Genomic DNA, 12,910 nt, shown 5'->3' with positions numbered 1-12,910 from the left:
TATTAAAGGGTTGCATTTATTCTTGGAATCCATAATCACAGCACTTAGGATTTCAAATCCAGCAGGCCTCCATCTAGCACTACCAGTCAGATCTGTTTTTCATTTAATCATGACACCAGGCGAGGTGTGGATTATTTAAACCCTTCTGACTTCCAGTCCAGCACCCACACTGCTTGCCCACATCATCTCCCCCAGACAGATGGAGGGCCACCACCCAATAGCCAAGGTCGGGACTGTCTGTGCACGCGCCAGCACACATTCACACCCCCCCCCCCCATCTCCCCTTTACTGGGTCGGTGTACCCACTCCCAGCTGCCCCCTTTCTGGAGAATGGCCCTCCACAGAGGGAGGCCACCTTGCCCCAGGGGCAGCTCACAGCCACTGCCTGCCCGAGAGGAGGCCGTAGAGGCTGCTCCTGGACCACGTGCGGGGTCCAGAGCCACGGCTTTTCCTTGTTTGGTGCTTTCCCTTCTTCGTCGGCTTCACTCCCAACCTTACAGGTTTTTCCTTTATAAATTTCACAAGACATCCGAGACACGGCTTCTAGGAAACCTGACCTACGACCCCTCTGCTGTGACTCGAATCTTTGCCTTGGCCAAGCTCACCAGGCCCCTTGACGCTGTCAGCCATCTCCCCCGTTACCTTGCTTGACAGCTCAGCGGCATTTGTTGCTGTTGACATTCCACCTTCAAAACCCCTTTCCTCAGTCTGTCTTCTACACCAACCCTCTCGTCTGGCCTCCAGGTCTCTATGTACACTGTTCACAAGTTAATTCCTCAGGTACTTTGACACAGAAGGTCTAAACGTGACCCACGCTGCTAAGCACAGCATCACTGAACGTCCGATTTGACATGACTAAGCGTGACTTAGTAACCATGACCCACGTCACCTGCCCTCTGCTACCTTCGTCATCCCACATCACCATCCATAGGCACCCAACGCCCCTCGTGCAAACAGTCACCAGGCCTTGTCAAACCCCCACCTAACACCTCCAGGGGTCAGGCCCTCCCCTCAATTCCCGTAGCCGTGGTTCAGGTTCTCATCAGTTCATCCTCCGGCTACTGCAATGACCTAAGCCCAACTGGTTTTGCCTTTCAACCCACCTTTCTTCGTGTGCCAATCTGTACATTTCTCGCTTGCTTATGCCACTGTCCCCTCACTCCTTAAACGCTCATGTCCCAACTGCTGGCACGTCTCATAACGCTGCGTGCAAGTGGGTTCCAGCCACCCTCTCCCGTGTCATCGTTCTGCTGCTCCACCTCCACGCGTAGACCCCCACGGCTGAAACCCCTCTGTGCTCCAGTGTGGCTCGTGGCTCCTCGCCGGGACGCTCTCGCTTCCACTGCTCTCCCAGGTGAAGTCCCGATTACCCTTCATCTTACACTAAGCATCACCTCTGTCAGGAAGCCTTGACTTTCTGCAGGTGACAACTACATTCTCATTTGAGCCTCACTGAGCATAGAATTCCATTGCAGCACGTACCATACACCAGAGATCCTTGGGACTGCTACCAGGCACATTACGTGGTAATATGAGTGGCTATTTTGATCAGCTCTGTCAACACATCCAAGGAAAAAGACCTCCATCACATCACAAATAGTAACTTGTGCTATTCAATACCAGGCCTCAGTAATACTTAGTTACCACTTCAAGTCAAGGTCAGATGTGACCGAGGCAATGTGGCAGACACTGATAGCTATTTATTAAAATTGATTCCCTTCTTCCTAGGAAATGGCCAGTCTACATCTCCCAGCCTCCCTTGCAGTTAGGTATGAAGTAAGAAGTTCTAGTCGTGCGAAGTGAGAAGTAATGTGTTCCACTTCCAGGCCAGGCTCTAACTTCCCATGAGTGCTCGTCCACGCGCTTTTCCCTTCCAGGTGACTGAGATGGTGACACCCAGCGTTACTAGGGAAAAGTGAGAGTGGCTGTCAGCCTGGGTCTCCAAATGACTGAATGGAGCAGAGCCCGTTGACAGGAACATCCTCCTTCATCCCCTGGCAAGAAATAAACTTCTACTGTGTTTGGGTCATTATAGCTGGGGGGGACACACTTCCTGCAGTAGTTACCATTACCCTACCAAGGGCAGGCATTGTGACATAGCCATCCTAACATAAAGGACATGTTCATACAGTCTGAGATAAACTAAACGCTTAACATTACCGATATTGTGTAGAACAGCTGCATTCATTCCTGAGTCTTACTCCTTAATGACCCTTGTCTCTGCAGCGAGTCTAAGAAAGAAGGTGAAAGTCCAGTGTCAATCCCCACTGTGAGTGAGGTGAGCACATGTGGTGAGTCACTAAGCTGGTCAGCGAGTACAGCTAGCCGCCCAGCAAGGAAACTCCACACCTTGGAGAGAACATACACCCGTGTAACCAAATTGTTTAAGTCTAGGTTACTTGCTTTATTACATGTAGATTATTTCTTTGTATTTAGCAAAGAAAAGGTCACTGGGTTTCTAACAGCCCACCTAAGAACCAAGTTGTCCCAACATGGTTTACATCTATTTCCCATCAGACTGTGCTTATTTATTTTTGCATCAGCAAGAATTTGCTTAGTGTCTGATGCATAGGTGTTTTATAAATGTTTCTCAGATACTATGTAGAAAGAAATTTTTTAAAATGCAAGGCTTCACTGCTCCACTATTCCTTGTGAGATTCAAGCTAGTATCACCCGCATTACAAATGAAAGTTTTTATTCTGAGTAATCTTAACTGTATGTTACCCATCAAACAATAAAACGTTATTAGCTGAGGCACATTCAGCTTGAAGATGAAGTGATATATTAACTTCTTGATCAAATGCCAGGACTTACAGATGAATACGAAACAGACATCAATAATTACAGCCTGTACTGTAGCTGCTGGTTTCTAAACCTCTAAGTTCAATGAACAAGTAATAACTGGACAGACACACCCTTCAGAAATTAGAGGTGGGAAGAGATGACCTCATTCCATACCTGTCACATAGCAGGCCCCCTGCAGCAATTCAGCAAGAGGCAGCCCATGGGCCCCTGAGGCGTGGGTGGAGGCTTCCAGAATGATGCCAGTGAGTAGACTCAGGAGGAAACCTGGCACGGAGCCCCCAGGAGCCGAGGTTTCTCTCAGGTACTACATTCCCTTCCCCTTGTATTTCTTCCACTCTGTGCTTCCTTAAGAAACCAGGTCTGGATATAAAAGGCATGTGACCTCACTTTTAAAATGTTATGCCTTTTCTACTGAAATCTAAAAAGGGGTCCTAATACTAATAAAAAGAGAACTAGTCCTCAACAAATTCCAGATTTTACAAACACATCTAAAAACACAGCACACTACATGGCATTTAGCGGACAATCCCACCAGACACCTACAGTCACGTCCCAGAGATGACGAACACAAAAGCCAGTGTGGCAAGAAGCTACTGACAGCACCACTGCACCTGAAGAAATTCTAGCCAAGTGAACACAAAGCTCCAGAACACTCACCAGTGAACAGGAGCAGATACCGCTGAAGGAGCCGCATGCTTCATTTTCCCACGAGTGCAATGGTTTGGCTCTTTCCTGCGTTTCTGCATGGCGTTCTCCACCTGTTCCCTGCTGTCTGCCATGTTCTTGCTGGGGTCGCGAATCCCCTTCCAGGAAGTCTCTGTGACTACAGCTACAACACTGAGAATGTGTGGGGTTTATTTTTCTTCTAAGGTGAGAGTGTGGAGGGAGGATAAAATAATAAAAACTCCAGAATGCACCCGTGCTCATTTTATCAAAATCTACAGAGCACCCCAACGTCAAACATGGAAAAGGGGTCTGATTGTCTCAGTAAGCTATAGAGGTCAAGAATTGATAGGTGAATAAAATAATATTTTGCTAGTTCATTGACATTGACTCTAACATAGTCTCCTTTCTAGCAGAAAGTCTCTCACGAATTTAAATGTGAAAACCTACAAAGACGCTCTGAGTAGTTCATAATCAAAATTAAATCCTTGAAATACACTGCCCTGGGTTTATAATGCCCTAGACTTTTCAAAGTCCTTTCACATCCGTTACCATGTTAGAAGGCACTGATGCCACAAATACCAATCTACATTTGGTTTTGGAAAAAGATTTTCATGTACATATTTTGTCCAAATATTACTATTTGTTTCATGAAAGTCAGAGTTAAGACTTTAGCTGAGTGTAAATTTTAAGCCAGTGAATAAACAGTTGGCTTGAAAAAGTATTAAACTGACATGAAAAGCATGTATTGCTCTGCCAGATACTAAAAATAAAAGCGACTTCTGCCAACATGGAAAAACCTGAAATGTTTCAGTTGGTTCTGAATTTTGACTAGGCTTCACTAAGTTTTCTAAAATGGAGTCTGACATAACAGCACCTTGTTTACCTAAACTTGATTTCTTAAAAATAAAGAATACACAATTGAAATCTTATTTAAATATCAACCTAATGCAGTAATTTTTATAGTTTAGCAGGACATCCATTTTTTACAGTGATCTCTTTACCTAACAAATGAAAATTTTGATGTTTTGAAAATTACCCTTCATATTTTAAGAATTCAATCTTGTCTTATCAGAGGGAAGAATAAGCTAAGTTATTAAAGATAACATTCTAGACTAAAGGTATCAGGAAAATCAGTAGATTTTAAATGTGAGGTGCTAATAAGCTGGTACTCGAAGTTCAGATGACATTTTACTCCTGTCCTTGGCCTGCCCCTCCCTTCGCTGTTTCTCTAAAAAAAAAAAATAAATAAGTGTGTTTAAAATATGGAGCTAGAGATTTATGACCAGTTGCAGAAACCTGTTTAACTACTGATTTATAGTTTTGGCCAAGGTATTTAACTGTCATCAGAACTAATTATAGCAAACCTGAGATTATATATTCAAACGGTCCTTTTGGTGAAAGAAATAGAATGTTCTGCCGAAAATCAGAAACATCCTGAGGGCTCCCAAACAAGAATGCACTACCAACTGTGCTTCTCAGAACCAGCGCTGTAAAGCTCCAAATTACTGTTCTTCAGTAAGTTGTTTTAGCCTGAAGTACTTAATAAATCATAGTTACATTAATGCCATACTGATGGCCTGAAACGGATTAATCTCAGTTAACAGTAACTGACATTTACATTACTAATCTAATTCAGGCATTCTGGTGGTAGTAAATGCACATGTTAAAGCTTCAGGAACCTAAGTTATTACTGATCCAAAACGAATCCTTACTTTGCTGTGACCAGATGGAGAGGACAAATGACTACACTTTTCAGGCAACATGGATACTCTAAGAATAATGTTCCCATTTTATTGCTTTAATGAGTAAAATGTCTAATTCGGATTAAAGCTGGTAAAATAAAACTGGTGCCAAATGATGTGCCAGCAGGGAGAAACCAAGACGACTGGGCTCTTCCTCTCCCTGAAAACCCCTGCACCCCCCACCTTCTGCTGTACCATGTTTTGGAACTTGTCACAACTCAGGCCCCCAAAGAGTGGGGGCTTCATGAGATGTAGCCCCCTTATCATATGAGCCCCTGCGACATTTCCTTGTGCCACAATGCCTTCCACTCAGTTAAAACGCTCCCATCTACATGGAACAGTAGGGCAGAGTGGGCAGTGGCTGGCACGGGGGCAGGCTGAAGGGCTTCTGTGGCTGGACTTCGGGTCCAAGGCTCCCACATCTGAGACTCTCTGGAGGCCACTCAGCATGAGCAGAGTGGGGAAGCGTGCCTGCAGGGGTCATGAAATGCTCTAAGAAAGTGGATTTGGGAAAAGAAAAATGAGCAGAAGTTGAGGGACATGCCGTCTTGGGGCCTATTGTGAGAATTCTATACTACCCACCAGCTCAAGATAACACTTCTAATGTTTCAGACAAAACCATGGGATCGTGTGGTGGATTTTTCAGAGGAAGCGTTCCTATACTGTAAGTCTGTACTTACCTGTTAGGATTTTTAAATGAGATATAGGTAAGCAGTATATAATTGTCATTTACAAAATGCAACAGGGAATATTAAAACATAAATTAGGGTTGGTGCAAAAGTAATTGCAATTTCTGCAATTAATTTTAACCTTTTAAACCGCAATTATTATTATCTTTTTATTGGGGAATATTGGGAAACAGTGTGTTTCTCCAGGGCCCATCAGCTCCAAGTCACTGTCCTTCAATCTAGTTGTGGAGGGCGCAGCTCAGCTCCAAGTCCAGTCGCCGTTTTCAATCTTAGTTGCAGGGGGCACAGCCCACCATCCCATGTGGGAATTGAACCAGCAACCTTGTTTTTGAGAGTTTGCGCTCTAACCAACTGAGCCATCCAGCCGCTCCTCTGGCAGCTCTGCAGCAGCTCGTTGTCTTCAGTCTAGTAGTGGAGGGAGGGCACAGCTCACTGGCCCATGTGGGAATCGAACCAGCAACCCTGTTATCCAGCGCTCGTGCTCTAACCAGCTGAGACACTGGCTGCCCTAAACCGAAATTACTTTTGCACCAACCTAATAGAAGCTTTTTCGATATTTGGTGTGGACACCTTTTCATGATGAATTCCATAGTAGATTAACAATCTCCTAAAATCTTGCTTTCTCTAGACTGGCTTTTCTCAGTGAAGTGAAAATAAGATATGATTTTTGTTCTCTTAAATAGCAACTTATTCACTTACTTCAGAACATAGATAAAACATGAAATATGCCACTACAGATTAGTAAAATTTTGTTACTACTGTAAATCTAAAAATAACAAAATAATAATAGAATTATAATGACACGTTTTCTATTTTCCTGAATTGGTATTATCAACCCAACAGAAGTCCCCACCAGGCAGCTAGAAGACCTGTCAGGAAGGTTGACGAAGGAAGGCGAACTGATGAAAACCACGGAAGTAGTTCTTTACCTCTACTGAGCACCAGGTAGGGAGGCGCCAAATTACCAAAGGCTGAAAAATGAAAGCCTCCAGCCGTGGTCCTCTGACCAGCTGGTTATACGATTTCCCAAAGCCCCTTCTAGTTCGGACACATACACTTAATGAAAACTACTCCCCACGGCACCAGTCCTCTTTTTATGCTCCTTAATTCACTCCATCTTTAAGGAGTAATGGGGAAGTGGAGTAAAAACAATCAAACCACACTCTTAGAAGGTTCAAAGTTATATTGTCTTGAGTTGTAACATTCTAATATAATTACACCACTTGCTCTTCTAAGAATCATCTCATAATTTAAAGAATTACATGGCTGAGAGAAACATTTAGAAGGCATTTCCAGGCAGAGCTGAATTTAAATCACCCTCCAAATACTACATTCTGTGCTTTCTAAAAATTACAATATTTTATCGGAAGGTACACAAAAATTAATCAACTGCTTTTATTATGTGACTGTGAGGTATCAACTCTACTGCATCCAATAAAGAACCAACAATTACTTTTATAACAGTAAGATAAACTCATTTGTAAAGATACTATCAATTGAAATTTTCTTGCACTTATGACTAATCCATTATAAACAAATGCCAATCTTAAAAACACAATTCCAGGATAAGTGCAGTTACACTGAGTACAGATAAGAAAGTACAAGGCGCTCATTGGCTATGCTACACCGAATGGATGAAAAGTAAAATTGATTTTATACTGTAGGTCTACATAAATAAATAAATAAACGTCTATCTTTTTTCCCCTGTACGTATGCTTAGATTCCTTGTACAAACAACAGAACACTCAATTTCATTCACTTCAATAGGATGAACTCGTTAGAAAAAGCTTGAAAAGATTTATTTGATAATCAAGTCCCAAATTTTATGCTTCTTTTTTCTACTTCTATCAATTTCCTGAAATATTATTTAACATAAGCAGGAAAACCTTTTCAGTAAATTGAGCAATTGAAGACTCAAGGAAAAGCTCAAGTAAAGATACAATGTCTTGAAGAACTCTGGCAAGTTACATATATCCCATGTTGCTTTTGGTTTCCCATCTCTTCTTTGCTTCAAATCTAAAACGAAGAACATAAAAATCTCAACTTATTTCTACAATACTTTACTAAGTGCCACAGTAAAAACGACTTAAAATTTTTTCACATACTCCATTGATTAAAAGATCAAACAGGATGAAAACAAGTCTCATTTATCATCTGATAAGCATTCAGCACAGATACAAATGAATAACAATTCACACAAGCGGGATTCACAAACTGTCACAGGATTTCTGCAATTTCTATGAAGTTAGTAGAATCACTACGAAAAGTTTTAAACATACCCCCATGCAAGTTTCTTCTTTTTTCGAGCAACCTGTGAATTTTCAGCTTCCTTTTTGGCTTTTACAAAGTTGTGGCAGGCAATCGCTTTGGCAATTTTTACACCAAGCTAAGAATTCGAAAGTAGAAAAAACAAAGTGAAAATAAAATTCCAGCTAACATAAGAACACAAACACTTGAGAACTTGTGGGTAAGAAAGCTATGTCTAGAAATGAGAAATCCTTACGCTCAGGCCCCTCGAACAACCCAAGTATAGTGAACACGGAGATTGGTCCGAATTTCCCTTACCTCCCACAGGGCCTTTGCCCTCGTTGTACCAGTCTCCTGGAGGAAAAGAAATCCTTCCCAAACTGCGCCCCTCCAGGGTCCACAAAGGTTTGATAGAGATCTGCAGGCCATTTCAGCATTTCAGTGGGCCTAACAGGAATTTCCCGATAAGACTGCACAGACTGACAGAGACATCAAGTTTCTTTGCTCTGGGCTAGAATTACAGCAACTCAGTATGGTCACACCAGTTATCTCATGCTGATCAAAAGCTCTGATTGGCAGTAAGAGATGTGATTAATAAAACATGGAAAAGCTAATTACTACTTCATAAATGCACTTTGTATGATGGGCAAGAGCTTTTAATTCACTGATAAAAAAACAAAACAAAACAAAACAATACCGGGGGTGCTAAGAGGTAAAGAGGCTGGCCCCAGGACCAACGTACCTGGGTCTTCCCTCAGCTGGCCCCTCTGTCCATGCTCCTTACACCCATCTGCCAGTCCTATCAGGTCCAATCAAAACAAAGCCTCCTCGTCTCCCACTCCCAAAGTCTTGTCTAACTCCACCTACAAGTCTTTGTCTCTATCCCTGCAGCCCATGAACCTCCACGCTGTAACCTGCAGTTACCACACTCTGCAGGGCTGTTCCTCGGCAAGTGTCTTCTAGAAGACAGGGAGGTGATCTGCTTTCAGTGGGCTCTGATTTTAGAAAGGTGCATCTATACGGGTGGTTCAAAAGTATTTACTAAGAAGCCAGGTGACAGTCCAACAGGGTGCTTGCTGAACTGATCACAGCGACAGGACAGCTGGTGAAGGAAGCTCAGCGGTGACTTGAGAAAGCAGACCAGCTTCAGGGTCCTCTCCAAACCCAAACCAGTATCAGCAGCACTACCGCTGTGACCATCACATCTTTTTTCACGAGGATAACAGTCATTCAACAAATCCTGTAAGGGCACAAATGCATCCTTTGCCAGGCGCTGTTCTAGGCACTGGAGATAGAGCACCGGACAAAAGGGCTCATTTTCAAATCGTGGGGCTGGCGGGAAGAGGCGGCCAGTGACATCTTACCCAGGCCGGCCTTGGTCTCTCGATGCTCTTCATTTCCAGCTCTTTATCTCATGAAAGTTCCTCTAAGTCAACTTGAAAAAGGCTAGGGCTCAAAGGGCAATAGTATCATCATCCAAAGAGAAAATTAACTCTAGAAGGACGCTGTGGTGTAATTTATCACTGCGATGGACTTCCTAGTCACGGAAAAACTATCAGGTCAGCACCTGTCAGGTGAGTCTCGTCAAAACGGCAGCATCAAACACATCCCCAATCTCGTTGGCTGAACTTTTATTTCCCGTTTCACTTCAAGTCAGCTGTGGATTGGCAGGGCTCTCCTCCACCTTACGGCACCAGCATCTCAACATGTGGTTTCCAAGTCCGCTGTGGCAGGAGAGACAGCGGGAGGGTCTCACCCTGGCTCCTAATGCTTCAGTCCAACAGTGACACACAGCATTTCCGCTGACAGCCCTCTAATCACAAGTTCTCACACGGTTCCACCTAACCGCAAGGAGGCTGGGGACATGGGGTGCTGTGGGGTACTTACCAGGAGACAATGACAGCACCTAACAAACTGTCTGCTGTACAAAACGCGGCTTGCTGCCTGGGTTTAATTAAGATGTACTCTGCGTCTCTCCATATTTGTGTAGAAGAGTCACTTCCCTGTCCCCACTTCCAAAAGGTAAAACACAGAATTCTGTCTTTTTCTACTTAACGATATTCCTGTATATCATATATCAAATGCACATTTTGCCAAGTCAACTCTCCAACACAAGATCCACTCCAGCTAATTTGGGTCTAAAACAAAAATGACCCGAAACATAGCTGCCAGGTACCATTAACCATGTGACAAAGTTATTTTCTCAAACTGTTGTAAATTCAGATGTATCTTACATTTTTATCTTGTTGAAATTTCCCAAGATGGGTTTTCTGGATTCGGGATGGACAAGCCCAAGAGCATCTCACTGTATCTGGGCACATGGTCGCTTAATTTAAATGGGCTCTTTATCCCAACAAGGTCATGTGCTCTAAGAATGCAGAAGCTTTTAGTTTTCTAGCAATGTTAAGGCCAAATCCAGCACAATTAGCATCCCAGTAAAGAGTTAGAGCGTATGTTCCATAAGACATAAAATAAACTTGTTAAAAATAATTTATTATAGTGTAGAAACACGCATTGACATGAGAGGGCTCCATCATTTTGTGGACTAAATACGTATAATAACTGGGTACATAGACAACACTTTCAAACAGACCCATTCATGTAAAAAGTGTATTTTCTATGCGTATTTTGCCTTGGGTTAGGTGAAATTGAATGGTCATCAACTGATAAACGTTAAACAAGTCTCACCTATGTATTTTACAGAAAGAATCTTTTAAGCTTGTAATGATGATGAAAAGTCCTATCAATTTTGTGTCCTTCATATACTTAAAATAAATGTTTCACTTATTCCTGTGGAGAATTAAAAAGTAGAAATATTAGGAAATGTGAAAGGATAATAAGATCTTCTATGGAAGAGATAGTTGAAACACATTTTCCCAGGCAAGATGACTAACCTGAGTTCCAGAAGATAAAAGAATATCCTGCTATGTTTCAGTATTACAAACAAATAATATAAGCCAAAAGGAACCCCCTTCACTTCTGTAAAAAGAAAAATGCATCTTCATGCCCAAGTAAACATCACAAAAGCTTGGTCAATGGCTTTTATATTAAAAAACTGTTTCGGGTCATCAGATAACTACAGCAACACAATGTGGGAAGAAATTCTTTTAAATGACTAAAAATATATACAGAATTTCCTGTATGTGTAGCCAAAGTATCAGCATTTTCCATATAGAACATCCAATATTTTGCTGCATTTTAATTAAGGTGTCTAAACATTATCACAGAGAACTGCAAATTGGTCAGAGCAAGCGGTAAGGAAAATTAAGCTCTAAAGGCTTTTTATCACCATATTTCAGGAACCAAGGGTGTAAAATGTTCTAATTTGGGATATATTAAAAGCCATAAAAGGTCTTTCAGAAAGATTAATGGTACTTTGCTTGGATTTAAGATAAGGGCTTTAGCTGGTTGGAAAAGCAGGGCCCTGGCTGGACCCTGGAGGCGTTCATCTTTACAGCCACTTGGAAGGTTTGTAAAAGCGTCTGCATAACCTCAAGCAAACGCTTGGCGACATTTTTTTAATTCCTTTCAATTTTACAGGTTTAGCATGTGTAAATCATACTGGGTTGTAAAATAGATATAATGGCACATCTTGTAATATAGTAGAGATTTTTAAAAGACAAACTTGCAAAATCAAGTTAGTTTTTCTTGCTAAGCCTTGCCATTCTAAAGTTTGCTGATAATGATTTTGAAGCATCTGATTCAAAGAGCTTAATCTAGCCCAACTGTAAACTTCTTATCCATTTCATAAAATATTTTACTCACCTCAAAATTACTAGCTTGTAACAGATTTATGAAGTTTTCCTCCCTTTTGAATACTTTCAAGGCACTTATTTAAAAATACCAATTATCATACTTTAACTTTTTATGGAATAATAGGTCTCTATGAAAAATATTTATGCCATTCTCTTTTGTTCTTTAATTAAATGAAAACAGATGTTTTCTGAAGTAAAGCGGAACCATTACTGGAGTGCTTAAAGTGTTAAGGTCTTTAATTTTTATATCAGTTTGGTCGACAATTCCTGATTGTCTTTACTCAAGCTCAACATTAATGTCAAGCAAGTTACCTAGGAGACGAAAGAGATCAAAGAGACAAAAACCCCTCCAATGTCTGATTAATCAAGCCTGCAAACAGCTTATTTCTTTTAGCCTGCATGCAAGTATGAAAATGAGATTCTGGGAGCCGAACATGGTGCAGATTTGTTCATTCTTATCAGAACAAAGCCAGCGGCAGCTTATTTCATGGATCATTGGCACTGTCATCAGTGCTACACAGAACGGGTGACAGCTCCTCATTTTGAGGCTTGAACAAAATTAGCAAAAAGTCGGCACAAATTAGCCTCTCATCTTTTTGGTAATATGACATTATTCATTTACTTTTTATCCAATTTTTAATTTTTTCCTTGTCAGCTATCCCTTTCTAGTGTCTCTTCCATGGCATCATAAAATGCCTTCTGAAAAACAAGCAAAGAAATAGCCAAAGTTGAAATAACATGCAAAGTTCAAAAAGCAAATAAGAAAAAAAAAAGCACTTCCAATGACTGATAATGCTTTATTTTTTATAACTTTCAAAACTTTACACTAACATTGATAAACAGCTCAGAACACCACGCAGTTGAAGAGTTTTATAAAATTGGTAGTTTATTTCAATAAAGCCTATGGCATGGCTAATGTGTTTCACTCAAACCACAATTTAATATGGTATGTGCTTTGGTAAATTTGGGATATCTACATTTGGACTGGTTCCTTTCTCTCCATGGT

General features: G+C 41.5%; 1 protein-coding gene across 2 annotated transcripts in view; it reads right to left on the bottom strand.

Annotated features, from left to right (window-relative positions):
- Nucleotides 1–7,067: 7,067 nt before the first annotated feature.
- FAM204A (family with sequence similarity 204 member A) overlaps nucleotides 7,068–12,910 on the bottom strand; it is a 29,757-nt gene continuing 23,914 nt past the window's right edge. For both annotated transcript variants that reach the window (XM_019725258.3, XM_019725259.3), the window contains exons 7-8: nucleotides 8,182–8,288; nucleotides 7,068–7,918 (exon numbers count right to left, since the gene is read on the bottom strand). In XM_019725258.3, the coding sequence (XP_019580817.3) occupies nucleotides 7,867–7,918; nucleotides 8,182–8,288 (159 nt within the window). In that variant the 3' untranslated portion in view covers nucleotides 7,068–7,866. The remainder of the gene's footprint in view (nucleotides 7,919–8,181; nucleotides 8,289–12,910) is intronic.

The sequence above is a fragment of the Rhinolophus sinicus genome, chromosome 15 (genome assembly GCF_057876585.1).
Source record: "Rhinolophus sinicus isolate RSI-liver-muscle chromosome 15, RSI-T2T, whole genome shotgun sequence".
NCBI classification, from domain to species: domain Eukaryota; kingdom Metazoa; phylum Chordata; class Mammalia; order Chiroptera; family Rhinolophidae; genus Rhinolophus; species Rhinolophus sinicus.
This window is presented reverse-complemented; position numbering and strand designations above follow the sequence as displayed.